This window comes from Xenopus laevis, chromosome 8L (assembly GCF_017654675.1).
Source record: "Xenopus laevis strain J_2021 chromosome 8L, Xenopus_laevis_v10.1, whole genome shotgun sequence".
Lineage (NCBI taxonomy): Eukaryota > Metazoa > Chordata > Amphibia > Anura > Pipidae > Xenopus > Xenopus laevis.
The window spans coordinates 42,956,901-42,982,517 of NC_054385.1; the positions used below are offsets into that span (position 1 = coordinate 42,956,901).

Below are 25,617 nucleotides of genomic sequence, written 5' to 3' on the forward strand. Positions count from 1 at the left end.
CTAGCTTTTAGTAAGCATTAGAAACCAGTTAGAGTAATTTTATTTTAAAATATTATTTACCTTGTTGCTGTCCATATTTGTGATGTTTGTTGGGAGGTGGACCGTAATCAAATATTTAGACATACAAAGGAAATCTAATTTGTGAAATGTAATTTTCTGCTTGAAACCATTGCATTTCATCAGAGGCTATGAATCTGTCTGATTAGTTGCCTGCTCTCTCATTGTCCAGTTCTGTGGATTGTTTTCTATTTGGCCTTCAACTTGTTTAGAAATAACCCAATACTCTCTAATGTTATGGATTAGTAATTATATGGAATATATTAAAATGTTTCCTTTATCAAAGGCCATAGGAGCTAATATTTTTTGATGAGTAGGATGAATTCTGACATATATTGAGGGTTTAGGTTTTTTTTTTAAGGGTACTAAAAATATATGAATCTATAAGATCTCTGTCTCACTCTACATAAAGGACTGAAAAGACTACACTGGGCAGTAACCCATGGTAACAAACCAAATGTTTGCTTGCATTTTTCAACCTGCAGCTGCCTGAAAAAAATGACTGATTGGTTGCTGTGGGATACTGCCCATGTGCAAATGTGTCCAGTGTTTATAAATGAGCCTTAATAACCTACAGAGTATCTCACTTCTACACATACATCTCTGGAGATGAGTTCCAATCTGCTGCAAAACTAAACACTCCTAATAATATAGAAGTCTCTAATTTACACAGAGACAGTTTGCTGGTGTTTAACTGTCTGAAGCCTGTGTTTAACTGTATGACCTGAAAGGGGAATCATGGCCTCTTAAAATAACAAGAATGATAAAAGTAAACAATATTGGTGCTGTACTGTGTACCAAAGGTGTTAAACGTGTAGCTCTCACCAAATGTTATGTGCTAAAACTCTGAGCTTCAAAACTCAGAAAATTAGCTGTGCAGTGATGGAGACTTAGGGACTAGCCCCACGTGTAGTAAAAGGTCCGGGTGCAATTTCCCACACCAACCAACACAATGTTTTCAATGTGACCAGTAAATTCTTCTGGCTAATTGTTGCTACTGGTCACTAAAGCATAAGCAAACTTTGCACCTTTTATTACATCACCCCATGAGTAAGACACCAGAGAGGTTCCTTACTATGTCCATTTATTTTAAGCATGCATCTGTGTACCTAATATAAATGTTTTCGTAAACCATTATAAAACTGTGCCAATGCACCCACCAAAATATAAGAGATACAAAATGGTGTACAAGTGAGAATTGTAGTAGCACTGTGTCAGTCACTGCTATAATTTTGAATTATAACATTATATTAACATTATATTAAATTGCTATTAAACATGGGGAAGGAGGACATACTTGTCTGATGCCAAAAATCTGTGTTTTCAACTGCAATGCAGGAACAAAGAACAGGGAAGAAGAGATGGGGATCTATTTATCAACAGTCTGATTTTTTTAACATTTTTTTGAAACCACAACCAAACTTACTAAACTAAGTGAGATTTAATACAAAATCCAAATAAAAGTACAACTCAGAAATTACGCTTAACTCTGAGCTAAAAAAATATGAATACCTGGCAATTCCTAGCAAAAAACTTCTATAGGTGGTTTTTACACTTAATAAATCTCACATTTTTAGAGCTTTTTTTAAAAAAAAAGAAAACCACAATTTTTTTAGATAGTCGTGGAAAAATCCACAATTTCTTTAGAGATTCATGGAGAAAATTGAAATTCAATTGTTGGTAAATGACCCCTTAATACAGATTAGATTGGATTCTCACTGGAGGATTAATTTTTATTTTAACATAGTTTCTGGCTGTTGAGAATGCCAGGAAACCTTAGTACAGTAGAACCTCCAATTTGTTTTTTTTTAGGGGAACAGAAAATATGGTGTAAAATCGAGAACATGGCATATCTGGGAAATGGATTATGCATTGTGTATAGTTGGGACTGCAACAAAAAAACTGTTTAAAATGAGGAAAAACATTAAATCAGGGGATTTAAAATTGAGAATTTATTGTAATATGTTAAAGAAAACTGTTTAAATAATTATGTGCAAAAGGTGTCTGGCACTGGTACAATCCCAACTTGGATTAGGGTTCATAGTGGGGTGCTGCAACAGGGTTCTGTGTTGGGTACAATTTTAATTAATGTGTTTAGTAATGGGGGAGGGCAGTTTTTGCCAGTGACCGGGCAAGAAACGGCACTGGGCGGGCCTAGCTTACCAATAGTCTGGTTACTCTGGGTGAAGGAAGAAGCACCTAGTGATAGTTGCGATTGTGGCATTTTTGGAGATGGAGTAAAGCATTAGTGGCCAATACTGTATGATTTGCAGATGTTACATTAAATTATTAACAAATATTTATAAATGGCCAGCATATTTTGCAGTGCTGTACTGTAAATGGCTACTTTGAGCATACAAATTACATACAGAAATACAACTCATAACTTCTGTAAAAGGTAAATATGCCCTGTTCAAAAGAGCTCACAATCTAAAAATATGGAATAAAGGATAATGTATTGTATGCAATAGTTCTTCTGAAATCATTAGCTAGGGTCAAACGTAGAAGTCTATCCTGATTTTAAGTGATACTGACATGTTCCTTTAAAAATCCATAGGAATATGTCACTTTTACTAGGAGAGAGATGATTCACCACCATCTTTCTACCAAAAAGTGCCACCAGGTCCCCCAGCCCAGCATTACTTACCTTAGCCAACAGTTCAGCATGACTTGAGGGTTTTATCTGATTCTGTCAGGTTAGGCTGGAGGCACCACAGTCCTTTAATAGGCTACCGTAGTGTTTTCATTTGTTATCAATCTATGGAAGGATCGCACTGCCCCCAGCCGATCATGACCAAATAAAACCGTGTGGTCCCTGCAGTTCTTTCCTTTCGTGCGAACAGTAGCTAAGGCAGCATGTGGGGCATTTTAGAGACAAAAGATTTTGATGCCTAGACTCACACATTCCTATGGATTTTTATAGGAACATGTCAGTCTTTCATAGACAAAATAGATGTAGAGGAGTTTGTTGCATAACACAGCAAAGAGCTGCTTATTGTATGCAGTAATTACAGTTAAAGGCATAAAAAGCTCATTTTTTGTGATGTAATTCCTAATTCATGCAACTGCAGCCTATACTGCATATCATAAACAATATTTCAAGTCGAATAAATGTGTTGTCAGAATAAAATGAACATATTTATATTTAGTTTTCTTTTATTTTGTCTAATGTAAAAAGAGAAAAATAAATCACGTTATGGCAAGGGAATTATAAAGGAACTGCATCTGTCAGCATATCTGATGTAGCTCTGAACTGAGTCCAAAGTATTCAGCACAAACTTTTGGTTGATGGGTTGGAAGTGTATCATTAAAACATGAGATAATAGAGATGATACTTTACTGAAAAAAAAGGGTTTCACATGGACTATCCACCACACATTATTACAAACCTATATTATTTTAAAACTGTCAGTTCAGTTGTCAACTGCAGGTGCTGGTGAATATAGGGGCATATTTATTATGTGCTGTAAAAAAATTATACACCACCCATCACCAGGCTTCGCTGTGTAAAAAATGGCGTAAAAAAACGGTGCACAATGTTTCCGCGTTTGTTATTAGAGTAACTTCTGCTGGAATCAATGTAAAATAACGGTAGTAAATGTGTCATTTGCATGGCGTAAAATAAAACACACCTTGATTAATTTTGCTTTTATTTTACACAGCTTTTTCAGTTTCGCTGAATTTCATTTTGCACAGCATAATAAATATGCTCCTAAATGTAAGGAATGTGGAGAAGTCCGCACAAGTTCCACATTGAAGAACATATAAACTTGCACAGGGGTGGTCCGAGCGGGAGCTATTTACGTTGCCGGAATGTCGTGTGTATATTGTTCAGATTAAGAGAACTAAGTGCCAAATCCAGTATGTAGAACAAATGTACAGTACATTTGGAAGGATCGCTGTAGCTCTGACACCCTACTTATCTACTAAATCGTGGCAGAGAAATTAGTGATTCACTCATTAGGGCTCATTAACAAATGGTGTTGTATTGTGCAGAAAATGGCCTAAGCGCCATTTGCTGTGCTTGTGGTACACAGTTAGATCATCTCAATCTAGGGTTATTTAGTAATAGGGACCCATACGGTATCCTATAATAAATAATTAGCAGTTTGCTCTTTCTGGTCTAGTTCTTTTATAGACAACAACTTTTTAAAAACAACAATTTAAAGGGGTGGTTCACCATTCAAGTTAATTTTTAGTATGTTATAGAATGGCCAGTTCTAAGCAACTTTTCAATTGGTCGTCATTATTTCTTTTTTTTTTTATATAGTTTTTGAACTTATTGCCTTCTTCTGACTCTCTCCAGCTTTTAAATGGGGGTCACTGACCCCATTTAAACAACAAATGCTCTGAAAGGCTACAATATATTGTTACTGCCACTTTTATTACTCGTTTTTCTATTCAGACCCTCGCCTATTCATCTTCCAGTCTCTCTTTAAATCAATGAATGGTTTATAGGATTTACAGGTTAATTTAAAGGTGAACAACGCCTTTAAAAACTCTTACAAACATTTGGGTAGGTTTAAATTTTCTTTGATTACAGTGCAATGCCAGAGAAAACAAAAAATGTACTTTTATCTGTTCCATCATGAGTGTTATGCCGCTTAGGTTATAGGGCTTTACAGTAAATAGAGGAGTAGGACATTTTATTGTGTACAGTTCTTGAGTGTTGACCACTTTGTTATTCTTCTTCTTCTTCTCTCACTTCTTATACCTTTCTGGAAAGTTTGGAAATACCCTTGGATTTTGTAATACTGTATGATTTTTTTGTTTCTATGTAAATAATTACACCAGTTACCATAACAGTTGTCTGCTCCCCTTGGTTACATGTACTCCATATACAATCCTCTAACCCTGTGTTTTCACTCCTGTGGCTGTGTTCTGTGTTTGCTGATAGATATGTCTAGAAGAACAACTGGGAGAGCTGCATGGGCTCCTGGGCTGGAGTTTATTTCTCAGCTTAATGACATCACTGACCATTGCATGCTATGCACTCATCTCCGCTTGTACTAACAAAAGTTTTTTAGCCCAGGAACGTGCCTGCTTGCTATGTTGTTGGGGCTTTTTCTCCTGAAGAAGCATGTCCCTGCAGTTTTAGTTTTTGGAAAATAAGTTGTTTGATAGAAACCCGATTTCAGAATTCGAGTATTCTGAGGACAGCCCCTTTTGTAAAAAAAATTATAATATTGTGTGCAAGAGTTTCATTTGGATGCATAACATAATATTGTATTTTTTACAGTTTTTAATTGGCAAACCAAAAACAGACATTAGAGATTTATGAAACAAATGTACGTGTGACTCTCTTGATCCTGCCCATGTGATTGGCCGGCATTAGGCCTATAGAAACAAAATGAATGATGTCAATCTGAAATAAGCAGGCACAAATGTTTTTCAGCAGTTATTTAAAAGTTTGACACCTGAAATAAACACACAATATTAAGGGTTTCCTTTCCAACACCTGGATTGTGTTCAGTGTTGGATGATTGCAAAGCATGAAAAGAGATGGCAATATGAATGGAGATGCAATTGTCTGTCTGTTTTCACAAGCCAAGAATGGGCCATCTTATGTCATGTTCTTTGTGTTGCCATTAGAAGTGCAAGTAACCAAGGCCACTCTATGGATCCCAATCAGGAACAAAGTCTAAGCAACAAAACATTTCTATTTCTAGTGCTACCTGTTTTCCAAAACCTGCCCTCCTGCAGCCTGCACTGCACCCAGCCCCAAGATACCTCATATACCCTCCACTCTATGTGGGAAATTTTTTTTGTGATGTTTTTCCCGTGACATGGGTTTTTTTCTTTTCTTCCCCTCCATTGGATCCATATCCTCTCCCACCTTCTGAGTTTTCCCACATCCTGTTTTAACTTTTCTTTTCTTTCTTTATTTACGTCCATTGCAGCCAGATCTCTGTGGTTCACAGATGGGCACAGGGAAACTCCCAGAGGTGCGTCACAGGCCCAAAAAGAAACTTGCATCAAAGTGCTTCTTTGAGATGTCATAGCGCTGCAGCTGCAAGTTCATGTGTTTGCTGTAGATATGTTGCTTGGCTTCTTCTTCTATCATTTTAACCCAGACTCCAGGGGCCCATGTCACTCATTGTCAGACTTTTCGCTAGAAACATGCCACCTACTGTTTTTGTTCTTACACTGGGCAGACACAGAGTTAATGAGACACAGTGCCTAGGTACAGGACCACTTTAATGTACCAGTGGGCTCAAAGATTTCATTGATGGGCCCCCACTGTTCCAAGAAATTTGTGATAGAGCAACCCTCAAGCTTTTAAACATAAATATATTAACATAGCCAGTAAAGGAATGGTCTGCACTCTTTGAAGTAGATGTGATCCCCAGGATTGCCACACTGGAGAAACAACCATGGGAGCAGATAAATTACAAAATGGCGGAGCCACAAGAAAAAAACAACTCTGCTTAATGTAGAAATCCTCTGTTTGGTTAAAATGAGGACTCTGTGGGATGCTTCTGTCGAAAGTGATACCAGATGAAATGTCTGCTGGTGGATCCCCTGCCCTTGTGGGCTCTGGACAAATGCCCATTTTGCCCATTAATTCATACGGCCCTGCCTGGGTAATCTGTAATAAGATACTGTATATATAGTGGTCGGCCTATTTGGTCTTCTTTTTATAACTATAATATGTTTGAATGGATATGCTATCATTTTCATGTATGCAGCCCCTAATATAAAGAGAGAGAGGGTAAAAAAGTATGAAGGAGAAAAATTACAAAGCTACCTTTTTTTAACTAGCAACAGCTAATTTATTTACCCCTATGCTTGACAGCCAGGTAATCTGTCCTTTTGAGACTTTGAAAGGTAGATTCCAGTGAATCTTAAGTGTATTATATGTGCTTACAGTAGGGCAAGAAAACAGTGCTTATACTTTAAACAAAACAAAAAACCAAGGGGCACTGCAACTGACTCTATTGAAAAGAAATAGGGAAATATGCACTGAAAGGAGAGGCGCATACCCTACTTATACCAGTTTTTTAACTAACAGTGCAGTCGCCATATAATACCATTTTCAGAGATCGGATGGGGCATATGTAGCATAGTGTTGCTGCAGCTAATCCTATGAATGGGTAAACTTTCAAAACTCTGGATATGAATGCAAATCACTTCACATTATAATCAACAGGAGTGGCGTCGATTATGCTACAAGGGGTGATTATTGCTCTGAAATGCAGTTGTGTGTGTTTTTTCAAGCAATGATTGCTCCGTGTGCCATAAGACCCATTATTCCAAAGTGGCAGCAATGGAAAGCTACAGCTGCAATTACGGACTTTGTGTTCAATCACAAAAATGATCCAAACACCCGATGCCCTATTGATGTAGGACATTGTGGGATTCTTAATGAACATGGTTTGCCATTAAACAATTCTCTTCACGCACATTTTTCAGATTTAAACTGTTCCCTCAAAATGCCTAACTGGACCATGTGCTAGAGATCCAAGACCCAAAAATGGTGTGTCCTAAATTTTTCTGTTTTAATAAAACTTCCTGTTCTAGTATGTGACTCCCATTCATGCTTAGGGCAGACACCGCTGATAACAATACAGTAAAGTAGAAACACAAACTAAAGTGCCATTAAAATTTATCTATGATCATTGAACTCCTTGTCAACAAGTAATAGACTCCTATACATTATCCCATGTGAGAATAAAAGGCATGGCCTTATATACTTTATTGTTTCATATTTCAGTAATTTTAAGGCAGGTTTATGCACAAAAGAGGAATGGCATATAAGACAAGATATAAATTAGTCGGGCTCTTTCAATGTCTTTGCAAGGTATCCGTTTTTAAAAACTGCCTTATTGTGTCCTCTGTCTGCTTTACATGACCCTGTTGGAGCAGTCCAGGGTTGAAAATACAGTAGTAGTTTATTGACTTCCCCAGGACAAATCCTAAAATGACACTGCATGCGTAAAATCTGTAGGGTGATCTGCTCATCACATGTACCCATTAGCTAGACTAAACAGTTTGGCACACTGTAAATAAAAGATTACCAAAGCTAGGCCTGTCTCTCATTTCCTAAGTTTCTGGTAGGTTTTCTATTCTCTTACACCTGTAGTCTAGACTGTGCTTCAGAATTCTATTCTTTGAGCGGCATCTGAAAGGAGCCAGAATTTATGTGAATTTTATGCTGAGGTGCAAGAATATTGCAAAATTCTGGCATCAAGTGCCTGTTTTAAGAATGGAATAGGACATCCCTGGTCTACATTCTTTCATCTGGGAAACCAAAACTAAGGCTTCTTCCATAAACCATTGGAGATCACAGTTGATTTCTTAACATGTTCCGTGCACCTGTTCATTCTCACAATCACTACCATAACTTTATTTTTTCTTTTTCCATTTGGGTTATTGATTTTAACTGTGTTTCTATATAAAGAATGAATGCATCTTGAAATTTGCCATACCAAAGTAAAGGTTTCAATCCAGACATTATCTAGAGTATATACAAGCGGAATATATAATTAGAATGTAATAGAACAGCACAAAAATATGTTTGTTTTTTTTGTCCTCAGGGGATCCCGGAACAATGGGCACGACTACTCCAAACCTCAAATATAACCAAACTGGAGCAGAAAAAGAATCCTCAGGCAGTATTAGACGTCCTTAAATTTTATGATTCCAAAGAGACCGTGAACAACCAGAAGTACATGAGCTTTACATCTGGAGGTATGTGACAGTTTGCATATAATTTGCCTTTTATTTATTGTAGAATATATATACATTTATGGTTGTAGTTATTAATATACAGATATGTTTTTAGCAGTTCCTTAAATGGATTACTTTTTGTAGCTTTCTTTTTAACCCCTATATCCATATTGCAAGGTTCAGCTATGAGTGCTGGCTTGTGATCCCCACAGTACATCAACTCACAGGTAGAACAAAGCAGCACATCCTGCACTAGCTATTAAAGGGCAAGTGATCTTTCCTTCCTTTGTCCTAAGTCTTCTCATAGTGAAAGAGATACTGGCGCCAGAAAATAACCTTTGTTTATGTCTATCATAATATTGTCTTTGCATACTATTTATAATTTTGCCATATAAGTATTTATCAGATGCTTTTACATTACCTTTCTTACCCCAATGTTCCTCTATAAGGGGGCTGCCATATTTGTGCAGCAATTACTTGAAACAAGTACTACAAAAGCAGTACTATCTGATCAACATGACCTATAGGTCACTTTAAATATAGATTAATATTTTGAAAATAAAACTTTTAGCGTAGGGGCACACGGGCAGATATGGGAGATTTAGTCACCTGGCGACTAACCGCCTCTTCTTCGGGGCGACAATCAACCCCGAACTGCCTTCCGCCTACTATAATGAGAAAACTCCAGCGCAATAGCACTTGCGGTGCTTCGATTTCCAAAGTTGCCTCATGAGGAAACTTCAGGCGACTTCGGAAATCGAAGAGCCGCGAGTGCATTGCCCCAGGCGATTTTTCATTTTAGCAGGCGGAAGGCATTTCGAGGAGATTGTCACCCGGAAGAAGAGGCGATTAGTCACCAGGTGACTAAATCTCCCTGAATCTGCCCCTGCCCTTAAGCTGGCCATAGACGCAAAGATCTGATCGTACGAACCAACGATTTTCGGGCTGTGTGTGGAGAATCCCTGACATTTTTCGTCCGGTGGAGATCGGTCGTTTGGTCGATCGGACAGGTTAAAAGATTTTTTTCGGCTGCGTGTAATATCTCTGCATGTATTGCCGATCGTACGATTTTCAGAGGGAGACTGTCAGTAGCTTTGGTCAGACATAACTTTCGTACGATTGCTGTCAGGGGCAGAACATCGGCTGATCTGTTCTTTTCTACTTTATTTGATCGTCATGGTTAGTGGCAGGTCGGGAGATGGGAAAGTCCGATCGTACGTTGATTCGAACGATTGGATCTTTGCGTCTGTGGCCAGCTTAAGTGTCAGTATCACTTTAAGGGAAGGGACTTGTTGATTACTGCAAAATATATCCTGAAAATGGTCTGGCCCCAAATAATTCATCCTGTGTTTCGAATGATAAATAGGTTAAATGTAATATTTGAGTGCAGAAAATCACACTTTGCAGAAAATCCTGTTTATTAATTCAAATTATGTTTGCCTTGCTGTGACATATAGTATCTGCATGGATTCACTTCTAAATATGGTGCTTCTGAAAAATGCATAAATTACGGCCCTAGCAAAAGTCCCTCAGAACTTTGTATAAAATTATTTTGTAAAAGCGCATAAACTGAAGGACAAGTGACTTGTTGAATGTTTAAACCATCTTTAATAAGGTTAGGTTGGCAGAAAGCTAAACCAAGGATTTTCCTTACGTTCCTGAAGTACTAAAATTGTCTTATGACTGACTTTCATGATGAAACACTTTGATTATTATTATTCTTTACTATTGGTTGGGTATGGCAAGGCTAAAACCGTTTCCTTATCTTCCTCCTGTAATGTCCCATATTATCTTGCAGATAAAAGTGCACATGGATACATAGCTGCCCACTCGCTGGTAAGTTGATTTTATATATTGTGTAGTTTTGCTTTATTAGCCTATTTTCTTTTTTGAAACATGCCATCCTTTTACTTTTCATGGTAAAACCCCCATTGTCTGTATGAGAGTTTATCCCAGTAACCCATTCTGTGTAATATTATTTTGAGTCCAAATATGATTTTGTTCTAGCCTTCACACAGAAGAGATATTCATCTCACATTTAACTTGTATTCTGTAAAAGACAAGCTTTAGCCATTTTGTGGTGCATCGCTCCGCTTTGACCGCTAAGTTGCAGTTTTAACTGCAGCTCAGTAGAAGGTAAAAAAAGATTACAAATAATTTACAGTTTATTTGTGGTCTTGTGAGATGCACTCTCACAAACTCATATTTTAAATAAACAGACTGCCCAATTACAGCACATATTCTCTCTGAATACATCAATAGTGTGCGTAAAGAAAAACACCTCTATATATGAGGAGCATCTCAAACAAACAACCTATTCTCCCTTGGATGACCTGGATTTTCAAAGCTGGCAGGAGAACCCTGCAAGATCTCTGCTTAAGCAGAACAATCACAGTGCCCTCCTGGGTAGTTATGTGCTTAATTGTTGTCCTGTAAGGGTTTAAAGAATACATGAAAGCAGAAAATATATAATTGTCAGCGAGACAGTATTTTATAAGCAGTAAAAGAACACAATTACGCAACAAAATGATACCCAGTAAAGCTGTAATAATCTGGGGGTTCAGAGTGTCAGAAAGGGTATTAAACAATGGGTAAAACCCATAAGCAGAGAGGAGTAAAATTATATTATTGCTGAAAAGTAAAGATGAAAGCAGCTTAGAAAAGCATGCTGCAGTTCTTTAAACTGACACTTTTATATAAGGAACCCTAGTGGCATAGAGCAGAGAGAAGGAAAGCAAAAAGCAGTTAAGCAGTCGGTGGTCCATTAGCTGGGGGAGTAATATGTGATTTGCAGTCAGCTGGAGCTGCAGAAGTTACATTCGTTTTTGCTGTACTGTGAGCTCAGTCACGGGCAAAGTCATAGCAATCTGCCTGAACTCCTGCTTGTTATACCATGTGCTACAGAATGCAAAGACTGCATCTGAGCCTCCCCTGGCACCTCCAGTTTCAGAGGAAGAGGATGAAGAAGAGGAAGAGGAGGAAGATGACAATGAGCCCCCGCCTGTTATTGCTCCTCGCCCTGAGCATACAAAATCGGTGAGCAATTAACCAAATGTGCATAATATGTTAATCGCAGCGTTTGAGAAATGTAAAGCTTAGACCAACCACAAGCTACATTGCGGCTTATTAATAAACATTGGGCACTAGCCAATTGCAACCAATCAGATGTTTATTGTCCTTGTTCTACTTGCACTGATTGGTTGCTATGGGGTATAAATGAATCCCAGTTGTCTCTTGTCTACCTTGCTTAATCAAAATGATAGCATGGCATGACTAATATAGCCTTTCTAAATCTAAGTTATAGAGGTTGTTGTTTCCTTTCTTGTCTATTGGCTATTTAGAAATAGCTGGATCCTAAAAAAGGTGGATATATATATACTGTATTCAATGTCTAAAAACTTGCTTTACTAGCCCCTTCGTTTTCTCCTGGTTTGAAATATTTTATTTGGTTTTCACAATAAACCATAAAAACCAATATGATAACAAATAGTATGCAGAATAAGAAGATTTGTTTTCTCCTGTTATACTCAGATCTACACCCGATCTGTTATCGAACCAGTTGCATTAACTGCACCAGCTAAAGAAGCCTCCACCTCTCCTGTGACCCCCCAGCCAGAAAACTCAAACTCAAGCACGAGCACTTTGTATAGGAACACCGACCGGCAACGTAAGAAGTCCAAGATGACAGATGAAGAGATCCTGGAGAAATTACGTACGTTTTGATAAAGTTTCTGCCCAATACTGATTTTTAACAATGAATATTGCAACAGTAAAGACACATCAAGTGTTCCTCCATTTCAACTGAAATATTTCAGTAGTTTTGCCTAATATGTTTTGTTTCCCTGTTAGAAATTAAATATTCTTTTTGTCCTACAGGAAGTATTGTCAGTGTGGGGGATCCAAAAAAGAAATACACCAGATTTGAAAAGATTGGCCAAGGGTAAGTGTCTCTGGATCTGGATCAAAGCAGTGAAGTCAATGTGTGTAAAAGTGAAAGCTCTCAGAATAAATCCATACAGCAGGACATTCTATAGTTCTTTAGTTGTCTGTGACCCTTTGCACGTGTCCTGTGACCTTCAAATATTATGCTGGCAGTGAGCTTGGCACGTGCTTTGTTAAAATGTATGTCGGAGCAGCTGGGGTGTAAAATTTCGGAACACAGACTAAGCTGTAAGTAACAACAAATTGTAAATATTCTGCTAAGATTATGGGTCTCTCAGTTGTCAGCCAGGGATAAAGAGGGGTATTGGTCAGTGCTGTAGCTAGTTTTTCATCAGTAAAAGCTTTCCTATTTATAAGGGCAACACCTTTCCTCCACACTGTATGAGGATGGTGTCCTGCCTTGCAAAGAATGTTGTAGTTCATGGAAATGTTGGCAAGCACAATGATCAAGAATTTGATTCTTGTGAGGGAAAGAGTCCGAGAAGATATTTGGCAGCAGATAGATTTATGTTAGGGTGACAGTGTTGCAATTGCACTCAGTATGTGTCTGTAATGAGAAAGGGATATATTTATGCGATATTGCAGAATTGTCAGTACTGCAGAAAGCGAGCATGTTACAGGGAAAAATTCAAGATTTGGGTCAAAAATTACTTTAAAGCCCAAACGTTGAAATAAACATTCCACTATTTTCATTATTTCAAGACCTTGGAATGTGGTTTTAAATTTTTTGGATTATTATACTATGCTATAAGCAGCACCCAGGCAGTTGATTGTATTGCGAGTGCATCTCTCTCTCCTACTTATATCATAGGAATGTTATTGTGGGGAAAAACACAGTGCATTTTCCTTATTTTGCACACATGGGGCCTGATAGATATGTACCAAGTGACCCTCAATCTACATAGTATTAGTACATACTGTAGTGTCACTGAATGCTGCCAAATGAGCAAGCTGTAGAAGTTACATGTGAAGAGATCAGGCTGGACAGGACTGCTATAAGATAAATGGTGCAGCAGCTTTCTTTATTCTGACCCATTAACTGAGCATATCTTATTGTCCCTGTGATTGCATGTTTTCATTTAAAAGATGTATATACTGTTTTTACTGCCCAATACAGTATGAGAGTGTCTTTTTTTTGTATGCATAATACATAAATTCACAAAGATTATACACAAGCACTGCCTAGTATTCAGTATTGGATATTGTATTCAAAGTGAATTTTCGAATTCAAAAACTTCGAATTTCAAAGTAATTTTTGGGTACTTCGACCATCGAATAGGCCAAAATTTGATTTGAATTGAAAATACTTCACAAATTCGACCATTTGAAAATCGAAGTACTGTCTCTTTAAAAAACTTTGAATTCGACACTTCGCCACCTTAAACCTGATGAATTGCTATGTTAGCCTATGGGGACCTCCTACAACCTATAGCCAATATTTTGAAAGCTTTTTAGAAGTCAAAGTATTTTTTTTGAAAACCGATCGATCGATTAAATCGCTCGAATCGTTCGAAAGATTTTAATTCGATTGAAAACAGCTAAAATCAAACAAAAAAACCTTTCGACTATCGAATTTTTTCAATTCTATGGTCGAATTTCGAAGTTTTAGCACTTCGAAATTCGACCCTTGGGGGCACATTTACTAAGGGTCGAAGTGAATTCGAAGTGAATTTTCGAATTTAAAAACTTCGAATTTCGAAGTAATTTTTGGGTACTTCGACCTTCGAATAGGCCGATTCGACTTCGATTTGAATTGAAACGATTTTAATTCCATCAAAAACAGCTAACTCTAAACAAAACAAAAAAACTTCGACTATCAAATTTTTCAATTGGATGGTTGAATGTCGAAGTTTTAGCACTTCGAAATTTGATCCTTAGTAAATGTGCCCCTCTGTGTCACAATTTAAATACGCAGAAGAGGTTTGCGCACACAATTTACACATCCGTGTGTCTAATGTAGGGAAGAAAAATCCAATAGAAAAAAGTTTCTTTTAATCAGACTTTGCATAATAAAGTGGAGGAAGTAAAAAAATAAAATCACCCAGGAAACAATACATCTCATTACGCTGGTCTGAACAAGTCGAGTCATCTCGTTTACGGTCTATGGCCCGGTTACAGGGAAAGTGTTACTGACAAATGCAGTGTATGTTTGGAAGAGACAAGCGCAGTATGCCATTACCATACAGACAAAAAAAAAGCAACTTTCTATCCTGCAGGTGAAGGTGATGGCCAGGTACCACCCCTTACCTTTCAGAGATGGAGTGGGTGGTGGTAGTATCTAGCAATCACCTTCACCTGCAATATAGAAAGTTGCTTTGAAACCAAAGCGGTTAACTGCACGTTAGTTAATAAGCCCCATAATGATAAGACCATATGGGATAATTGTTGGACTGTTTATCATGTGCAGTACGTTCCAAAGCAGTGAAATACAATATTGATTTGATATTAAACTTAGTCTTGTGGAGCCCCACAGTGGCCGCTTGTAAATATACAGTTTTAGGGCATGGTCTCATTTAATGTGTCTAGACCTTTATAATTTCATCTACAGCAGGATATTGTTCACAGCACGCGTCATTCAGTAGACAAGCCAGACTGAAATAATTTATTCTGTATGTCCTTTGGCTATATATTATATGGACTGGAAGTAAGAGTATAATGTATGTTACAGAGCTGCAGGTTATGCTGAAGCTTTCAAAATACTTAAAAGCAATAATAGTGTTAGGTGTATGAATAAATTATGTCAGGATTTAGAATTCAATCACAGTTGTAAATTATAAGAGGTGTAACCCTATACAGAATTAACTCTCTGACTCTCTTCTTTCATATTTACTGGTATCTGATATTTAGCAATTTTAGACTGATAATATTTGTGTTTTCTTGGGTTACCGTAATTCATATTTTTGCATGTGGCACTAGAAGTGAAATCACTAAAAATGTAAAATGTATGTAAATGCAAGGGTGTTCAAGGGAGCACTATACATTTATATCCATTTTTGGGGGGTTAGATGTCTTTTAATTACAGATTTCTGGTACAAAGCAAATAACTGCAGCTAATGTTTGTGTTTCCAACTCCTTTTAACCAAAATGCAGGCTTAAGCATAAAGGTTTAGGCCTGCACACATGGGAAAAAAAATATATTACGTCAACCAGTTCTTGGAATTTCAATATTACTGATGTAAAAGTAAAAACTATGTAACTGTGGATACTGTATAAAAAGTGTATATAAATATACTGTTAGGCTGGGGCCCTCCCCAAAAAGTGCCTTTTATGTGATGCAATTTTGCAAATTTTTGTTTCAGAATTTCTGACTTTTTTTTTTAATTTTCTTTATACGAATACAACATGGACTGGCATAAAGACAGAGAAGGGAGAGTAAAGCAGCAGGCAGCAGTATTGTATATGAACCTTATATCCTAGTACTTCTCAGTGGAGCTTCTGGAGGTGTATATGGTACAAGTAATGGGGGAACTCATTAATACTCTCTTACGCAACTACACAGTGCACATAAATGTTCTCTATGCGGCAGTCAGTACATTCAAGCACCATGATAGGTGGGAACAAGAATTAGAGTATCTGATAATATATACTCTGGGGCTTTTTGTATTTGCATAGGATGGCATGGATTTCTCATTTTCACTTTTTTTTAATTCCAGGGCATCAGGTACAGTGTACACAGCAATAGACATCGCTACAGGACAGGAGGTAGGCTTCATTTCTGCTTGTAACCATTTATACTATTAGGGATTTTGACAAATCCAGTTAGGTGTACAGACAGCAATATTCAGGGTTTTACTGCTTGCTTTTGTACTTATAATGCTTAAATGTTTCCAAGACTTAGTCCTGCTTCTTGCTGGTGGGTATGCTCCCAGTATAAAACCAAATGTAGTACTGGCTATCATTTGCATTCAAACACTAGTTTTGTGTATTTTATCAGCATACCTAGAGATCAAAGTCCATGACTATGATACTATAATATAACACAAGGGCCCTTTTATTCCTGCACACATTAAGAAGGAAATTACATTTAAGGGTCTTTGAATGGATGTGGTTTGAAGGTGGATTGTCTATTAAAAGGGCAAGACCTATAAGAATTTTGCCTGTTCTCTTGCACACTTATAATTTCTATCCTAAGGCTTACTGTCTTTGTTGAAGGGAATTGAAAGCACTGTTGGAATTTCAAAAAACGCTGTGTATCGAGAGATGATTTTGTTTTTATTCCCATCTCTGTCATTTTTCTTTTCCTAATTTAGGTAGCGATTAAGCAAATGAACCTGCAACAGCAGCCCAAAAAGGAATTAATTATTAACGAGATCTTGGTCATGAGGGAAAATAAAAATCCCAACATTGTGAATTATTTAGACAGGTAAGTTGAACTTTGTCATCAAGTTGCTGTTTAGTTTGTTATGTGGGAAGAAAACATTTGGTGGGCTGGGTGTAAACTGAAATAACATGTGTAGGGGAAGTATGATGGTATTACAAGATCCACTTTTATATCTCACTACTGAAACTTTAAAAAAATAGGGACCTGATGTGTATTACCTGGCAAATAGCTTTTATTATGCTGTTAATAGTTTAGGGGGAGAATATCATACCTATTATATAATCTATTATTTATTCATAGGTAATTGTGTAACTAATTTAATTACAAATATGTTGTAAAGCTCTGTCCACTGTTTAAATAAACATTTTGCCCAGAGCTTGGCCCAAGAGCATTGAAAGTATGGCAAACTCCACCACCAGGTCATGTGTAGTTGAATCAGTGTGGTGCAGCAAATGTGTGAATCAGAAGAGTTGTTCTTTAGGCCATGGTTGCAGTAGTAGTAGACAGTTTATGAAAGATTAAACATTCCAAGGATATTTAATTGGATTTGGACTAGAAAAATAATAAGAATAAATTATTTTCCCCATTCCTTTTCCCAAAATGGTTACATCTGAGGCAGCTGCCTAGCCCCTGCATAGTAAATAGTAGGTGTGCTGAATCAGATAGCTGATAGTGTTCGTGTTTTATGGTGCAGGTACACAGTGCAGTTATAGGGAGCTGCACATGAATACACTAATACTACTAGTATGGCCAGTTAGTATAATATGGGAAATGCTTGCTGTATATCTAACAATACAAAAAAAGGGTGGGAGGTCAAGAAAAACATATGTTCCACATAATGTACTTTATTTTATTATAATCCCTGCTGTAATGAAGTCTTATATCATCTGGTCTGGCTTTATCCCTGTAGTTATCTGGTTGGGGATGAACTCTGGGTAGTGATGGAATACCTGGCTGGTGGTTCTCTGACAGATGTTGTTACAGAGACTTGCATGGATGAAGGACAGATTGCAGCCGTCTGTCGAGAGGTGAGTGACCAATCAGAGCTTACTCCTAAAACTGCAGAAAACAGAGATTGTAACATCAACAGCCAATGTATTGACAAGCTACTTAGTCATCTCATATAAACACACTGTTTGGTGTTACCGTTACAGTTATTGAACTACAAAGAGGATTAATGTAATAATATACACTAAAATGACAACTAAATGCAGCCATTTCAGTCAGGTTTTTGTTATACGGTACATTAGCTTCCCGTTTAGTCTGTTGCACAGATATCTTTGTCAGCATAGTTTCATTTTGTGGTATTGCGTTATTTATGAGAGGCATGCAGGTTGTTTTTGTCAATATTTATCTTATGCAGTACAAAAGGGCTTTCCTGACAGGTTGGAAGTGGTTGTAGATTGTGACTGATTATGTTTATGTTGATGTGCTTTACCCATTCTGCAGTGCTCACTGTACCATTTGGCACATGTAGCCATAATGCAAGAATTACCTGCATATTTGAAAATCCTTATTTTTGATTGGCACAAACCGGACTTCACTCCAATAATTGATGCAGTTAAAAAGTAGTTTAATTAACAGAAAAACATCTCAAAATATAGCCTAATTTTCCGAGAAACCCAACAGGAAAACCCTGAAACTATCTACTGCATGGCAGATGTATCCATTAATATTTGTATGATTCCTTCTTAATATATTTAAATATTTCTTGTAGCTAAAGGTTTTAGTTAACTGATTAAATGATTTATTTACTTGGTTGTCTGCTTTGTTTCAGTGCCTACAAGCCCTGGACTTCTTGCATTCAAACCAGGTCATCCACAGAGATATAAAAAGTGACAACATTCTGCTTGGCATGGATGGATCAGTAAAGCTTAGTAAGTATCTCTATGAAACCAGCAAAGTTGGTACTTGTGGATTATATAAAAGCTGTGTGCTATTTAACACATTAATATGGAATATAATGGGGGATAGACCCTTGTCAGCTGTGTACAAATCTCCACTAAACAGATAAATGTCAAATAAACAACTGGCTTCATAGATTTGTACTCATTGTGCCTCGTTGTGATCCACTGCATCACATTGACAAAAAAAAGTAAAGATAACTTATTTAAACTTAATAAATTAGTAAGAATTGATGAACACAAGGAAAATCTGACATTTTGTGTTTTTACAATGGTTTGATAATAAACAGTACTCTTTTGTATGGTGTTGTCTACAGTGATCAATAGTGTTATTGTACCCCCTTAACACAAGTTTTTTTTTACGCAGCTGATTTTGGTTTCTGTGCTCAGATTACACCTGAGCAGAGTAAACGAAGCACAATGGTTGGAACACCCTACTGGATGGCGCCAGAAGTAGTAACAAGGAAAGCCTATGGGCCAAAAGTGGACATCTGGTCTTTAGGCATTATGGCCATAGAAATGGTAGAAGGAGAACCCCCTTACCTTAATGAAAATCCTCTCAGAGTAAGTCAAAAGCACCTTGTAGGCACAGAAACACATGCTGGTTTTATTGGTATTGAATCTTTCTAGTTTCTTGATTTTAGGTTTGACGACTGGTAGACATTTATGAATTACATTGTGAGTGGATGACATAACCGGGTTACTGATCCATGGCTTTACATCAGAACTTAATTTCCCAGCTTGTCAAATAGAAGAAACGTATTGGCTCTTTCTTTGCCTCATATGTTGTGCTAGACAAAAACTTGCTGTTATTTTGTTTTTTTTCCCATGTTAGAATCCGAATGTTATCAAACAGGTCACATCCGAGTTTCAGAATGGACATAGTTGTGATAGTTGTGTGTTTGTGATGTTAATAGTCTTTACATCCCTCTCTTTGTCTGTCGTACAGGCATTGTATCTGATAGCCACCAATGGCACCCCTGAACTTCAGAACCCAGAAAGACTGTCGGCCATATTTCGAGATTTCCTTAACCGATGTTTAGAGATGGATGTGGACAGGCGAGGCTCTGCTAAGGAGCTTTTACAGGTCAGACCATTATTCTTTGTGGGCTATGAAGTTTCCTCCTTGCACAGATATATTGGAATAGGTGTCAAAATGGGGTGTGACAAAATATGTATCATGATATAGTGTTGGAATAATAGGTACCAACCATTAAATGCTGCATTCTTAAAGGGGGTTGTTCACCTGCCAACATTTTTTTCAGTTCAGTTGTTTTCAGATTGTCCTCCAGAAATAAAGACTTTTGTCCAGTTATTTTTTTTTTAATTCTCTTTTTGCGATTGTTTTCCTAATATTGAAGTGTAAAGTTTCATTTTCAGCTCATGTCTTTCTGAAGCAGCTCTGGGAAGGGGTCACCGACTCTGCAAACTGTTCTAAATGGATGCATTAGTTATACATACATTTTTTACCTTTGTCCCTGCTGAGCAGAATCCCTGAGTTTCTGTATTGATACAATAGTTGCTAATAATTATCACCTAATGTACCAAATTATAACAGTTCAGAATCTGCAACTGAATTACTGAGCTGACAGACTGAAACGCCAGAGGCAGGAACATTACATTTTAACTTTGATTTTGGAAAAACGATCAAAAATAAAACATGGAAAGCAATTGAAAAAAGTCTTTATTTCTGATGAACAATCTGGAAACAACTCCAGTGCCTGGATTGGAATTGAAAATACTCCCTGGCATTTCAGGCACACAGCTCCCCCTAAAAGCCCAATAAATAGTGACTTTCTATGGCAACTTACAGCAGCCTCTGGTGTTTGCCAGAACCCACAGATTGCCAGTCAAGGCCTGCTCCAGTGTATAAACATGAGCAGATTTAAGCTGTTTGATTGGATTGATACTATGTTTTGTAGTTGTATTGCCATCAGTAATCATGGAAGTCCATGTGAAGTGCATGTTGGCCTGTGGCGATGCAATTGAATGCATATTGCTTACTTACACCACCCAGGGGATTTTTAAAAATGCAACATATTACTGCCCTGTGGCGTCCTCTTCTGTTTGTGTGCATTTTAATTGATATTGCAGTTCAGCTTGAAATTAATGTTTAGTGTGATGTTGATGCAGTATTCAATATGCAATTACTCTGTTGGACCTCTGTCTGGTTGTTAGAGCTTAATAGGAAAGGGCCTGCATAGAGAACATACGCAATTACAATAAGAAAAAGAAATAAAAACTGAACCCAGTGTGAATCTGGGTGACCCCAAAACCAGATTGCATTTGTAGCATGCTGGAAATAAAGAAAAAACCCTTCCCCTTTAATAACTTCGAGCCATTATACCAGCAGGCACGCTCATCTCCCAGTATCCCACTGATATATGGGAGACTGCAGGTTGAACAGTACTTCTCTGTAATCTTCATTTTATTCTTATGAATATCCAATGAGAAAAGATAAGACTCCCTTGCAAAATACATAAAATGCCTCTATTATGCTGTGTATGTAGAAAAGTCAGCTGACGGAAAGAGCAAGGAAAGCAGTTTATCTGTCCCAGTGAGCAGGGGAGTCTGTCTGCATCTCAGCTCCAGGCAGATAGATGTGTGGAAATTGCTGTCATGACTTTGTAAATCTATATCTGTGCCAGAGAAGAGAAGCCTCGCAGAAAATCACTTCCAATTCTCTTGTGTGGTTACTGTGAAAAATGAGCTGACACAAGGCAAAATGGTGTGAGCCTTTCCACACAGCACTGCGGCATTGCGCACAAAACTTACTAGCACACATCAGCGCCTCCACTTTATTGTGGGACTGTTAAAATAGAAGATGTTTTACCCAGCAAGTCTCCAGTGTCAGCCGCTATGTATGCACTTTCTGAAATCAGTTCAGTTGCTGACTCGCAGCTAAGCCAAAAAGCTGGTATTTAGAAGTTTTAAAGGTAACCTGTCACCCAGACATAAAAAACTGTGTAATAAAAGGCCTTTTCAAATTAAACATGAAAACCAAATTCTTTTTTCTTTATTAAAGCAGTTATAGCTGTTGTAAACTCGTTTAAAAATCTCAGATGTCAATCACATTTTTCCTGCTCCTCCTCTATGCCTTAGGCATAGAGGCGGGGCAGGCAGTTACTTTCACTTTCCATTCAGCACTTCCTAGATGTCACTGCTCTCCTCGCATTCCCCCTCTCTCTTTATCATATAATTGTGTAGCCAGGGCATGGGGATGGACATCAGGTCCCCCATTCTGGTGCACAAACAAGATTCTAAGATGATACAATGCTTGCCTTAATAACAGTGTCCACAAAATGGCTCCTGCCTGCTTGCTATAATTATGAATTCCCAGACTTTTAAATGCAAATAACTAATAACTAACAAATGCAGAAAAATGTATGTAAATTGCAAATGTGCTTAGAAAAAGCACCCTGAGTAAGGTTGCCAATTAATTTTTTGGATACACATCTCCCCAAAATGGCAGGATCTTTTTTTTAAAATCAGTTCAGGGGTTGAATTGCCATTAGAACAGGGCAGATGCATATTTAAAGGGGTGGTTCACTATCTTTTAGTATGTTCTAGAATGCCAATTCTAAGCAACTTTACAACTGGTCATCATTATTTATTATGTAGTTTTTAAATAATTTGCCTTCTTCTTCTGACTCTTTCCAGCTTTCAAATGGGGGTCACTGACCCCATCTAAAAACAAATGCTCTGTAAGGCTACGGATTTATTGTTATTGCTACTCTCCTATTCATATTCCAGTCTCTTATTCAGCTCAGTGCATGTTTGATTGATGATGGGTAATTTGGACCCTAGCAACCAGATGGCTGAAAATGGAGAACTGTTGAGTAAAAAGCCAAATAACTCAAAAACCTCAAATAATAAAAAATGAAAACCAATTGTAAATTGTCTCAGAATATCACTTGCTACCTCATACTAAAAGTTAATTCAAAGGTGAGCAACTCCTTTAAAGAGCTCCATAAGAAGTGCTGGGCCAAGCCGGCCAGGTTGCCAGGGCCTACGCCACCCCCTCCTTGTGCGAGTGCACACCCTGAGGATACAAGAAGATCTGCCGCCTATGGATGACACAAGGGTCCAAAATAGGGGAAAGTGGCAGAAGAGTTATGTGTCTGGCACCCTTTATCTTTGTGCTCTAGGCATGTGCCTCTTCTGTCCACCCCTAGTTCCAGTACTCTCCATAAGACCTCTACAACCATATCACCAAATAAGTCACTGCATAACAGACAATAATATCTAGGCTAATGTACCCAGAAGTATGTTATTTCATATGTCTAGCATATTACCCCCCGATGCCCATTAAAGCAAATTATACCCCCTGAACAATGTAGGTCTCTATAAAAATATATTGCATAAAACAGCTCATATGTAAAACCCTGCTTCATGTAAATAAACCATTTTTCATAATATACTTTTTTAGTAGTGTGTCATTGGGTAATCCTAAATAGAAAACTGCCATTTTAAAAAATAAAGGCAGCCCCCTGGGATCGTAGGATTCACGGTGCACACAAACAAACCATACATGTTAGGCCACATGAACCAATTAAAAGACAGAGTTCTGTCTTTTGCTTCCCACACTTCTTCCTGTTACAGTTAGAGCTGTGTTATTTCTGGTCAGGTGATCTCTGAGGCAGCACAGAGACCATCACGGAATGGTGGTTCAAGGCAAGAGATGTAAAAGGGCAATATTTACTTATACTTATAAATAAATATTCCAGTTTGATAAGATTCTTTAATATGCCACTTCATTTGATATAAACTATCTGTTGCTAAAGTATTCATTTTGGGGGTATAGTTTTAATTTTAATATAAAAAGTTTATGCCTGTGACAGCACACAGTGTTAATCTAAGGTTGCTAACAATGTCACATGACATACAATGGGGGGCTATGGATTGTTTACATGAGATCTAAAACCAATATTATGTTTCATTGTTACAGCATCCATTTCTAAAAATAGCCAAGCCGCTCTCTAGCCTGACCCCACTGATCATAGCAGCAAAGGAAGCCATTAAGAATAGCAGCCGCTAGCCGTGCCCTCCACTCCCTACAGAAGAACCCGGCAAACTCCATAAAACCTCATCTCTTCACACCGCAGGAGCAGAGCTGATTAACTGGGACTTCCAGCGCTATGGCGACAAAGCTCGCTACGAGGCACTTGTGTCTTCCTCCTGCCCTCGGATCCCTTAAACTCCTTTTATTCTTTTTTTTAATGTAGGGTCGGATCTGCAAATCTTGGGGGTGTTGGAATCTGGTGCTGTGAACGCGCACCCTTATAATGTGCAGAAACGTTCCTCGGACTGGTTACTTTCATAACAGACAGTTCACTTTCTGGTATCTCGTTTGCTTTGTATTAAAAGAAAAACTTAAAAGGGTACTACTGCATTGTCAAACATGCAACAACCGTAAATGACTCCAGAAGGTCCGTGTAGAGCGCATAGGCCACCGTTCTAATTCTAGTCTCAGTCAGTTGTCTGTTTCAGCACAGGGTCTGTTTACATTCATTCATTGAATTAAGATCTGCATGTAAACACAACCATTCTTTAGGGGGGTATTAAGGTTGTTGAGATGATGTCCAGCCTTAAGAACAGAGCAAATGAAGCATTTGAGTGGAAAGAGGCCCATTTGTTGCTGAACGATCCTGGCACCTTGTGCTTTGCTTTCCTGGCAGTGAAGAGGTTAGCAGCCTGAATCTATGGCACAAAGTCTAACATTGTGGATCTGTTTTTTTGTTAAATGGTTAGAATTTTACTGACCCATGTCCCCACAAAGCCTTCATACTTTCTCCTGCGCTCAAATGATGGCTGCAGGTATGGTACAGCCAAGGATGGACTCTAGCTATTTATTTTGCTATTACAGGTATGGGATCCGTTATCCAGAAACACATTATACAGAGGGCTTCGAATTACAGAAAGGCCTTCTCCAATAGACTCCATTTTTTAAAAAAAAACAATATAATAAAACAGTACAGTACTTGATCTCAACCAAGAAATAATGAATCCTTATGGACTTATGAACTTGATGGACATGTGTCTTTTTTCAACCTAGCTTACTATGTTACTTACTATGTTACGTTCCAAATTATAGAAAGATCCATTATCCAGAAAGCCCCAGGTCCCGAGAATTTTGGATAACAGGTCCCATACCTGTATATACGCACATCTAAAACACACCTTCTTCTTTTAACGTTTTCTCCTACTTAACGGGAGCTCTATGGCTTTTTCTCCAGAATATAGGAAACTGAAGTCATTTATTCCTTTAGGACCCGTGTGTATACTTATTAATATGTTTCCAGCACATACATGTGCCTTTTTGTAACCACCTTAATTTTGATTTCTGTGGGAAATGCGAGTTGTGCCTTTGGCCAAGAGTGGTTACTCCCCATACATATTCCATGGAGGGCAATTTGTGGCTTATGTGGGGTACAACTGACAACCACTTTTGTTTTTCTTTAATACATGAGTTGCACTCTCCGGTCAACTGGGAACATATATGTTCATACCTCCCTAACCAAACACGCCATTGATAGGTTTAACTGCATTATATTTAGAATTCCTCTACCTGTCTACTTGCCTGTACATTATTTGATTTCTGAAATATTTCAATAGAATTTGTTTATCACGTATACAAGCAACCAACACACATACATTGGGTTGGTTATTTCCAAAAATATGACCCACAGATAATGGGCTGTTCATTTAGTTAAAAACATCAGC

General features: G+C 37.8%; 1 protein-coding gene across 4 annotated transcripts in view; it reads left to right on the forward strand.

The window, feature by feature from the left end:
• The window catches only part of pak3.L (p21 protein (Cdc42/Rac)-activated kinase 3 L homeolog), a 111,733-nt gene extending 86,891 nt beyond the window's left edge, over positions 1-24,842 (forward strand). For 2 of the 4 annotated variants that reach the window (XM_041571888.1, XM_041571887.1), the window contains exons 4-17: positions 4,784-4,813; positions 5,958-6,002; positions 8,595-8,748; positions 10,526-10,563; positions 11,632-11,763; positions 12,259-12,439; positions 12,604-12,667; positions 16,323-16,371; positions 16,920-17,032; positions 17,901-18,018; positions 18,768-18,867; positions 19,262-19,458; positions 19,844-19,981; positions 23,843-24,653. In XM_041571888.1, coding sequence (XP_041427822.1) covers positions 4,784-4,813; positions 5,958-6,002; positions 8,595-8,748; positions 10,526-10,563; positions 11,632-11,763; positions 12,259-12,439; positions 12,604-12,667; positions 16,323-16,371; positions 16,920-17,032; positions 17,901-18,018; positions 18,768-18,867; positions 19,262-19,458; positions 19,844-19,981; positions 23,843-23,932 — 1,449 coding nt within the window. In that variant the 3' untranslated portion in view covers positions 23,933-24,653. 4 annotated transcript variants of the gene reach the window in all.
• The last annotated feature ends 775 nt before the right edge of the window (positions 24,843-25,617 follow it).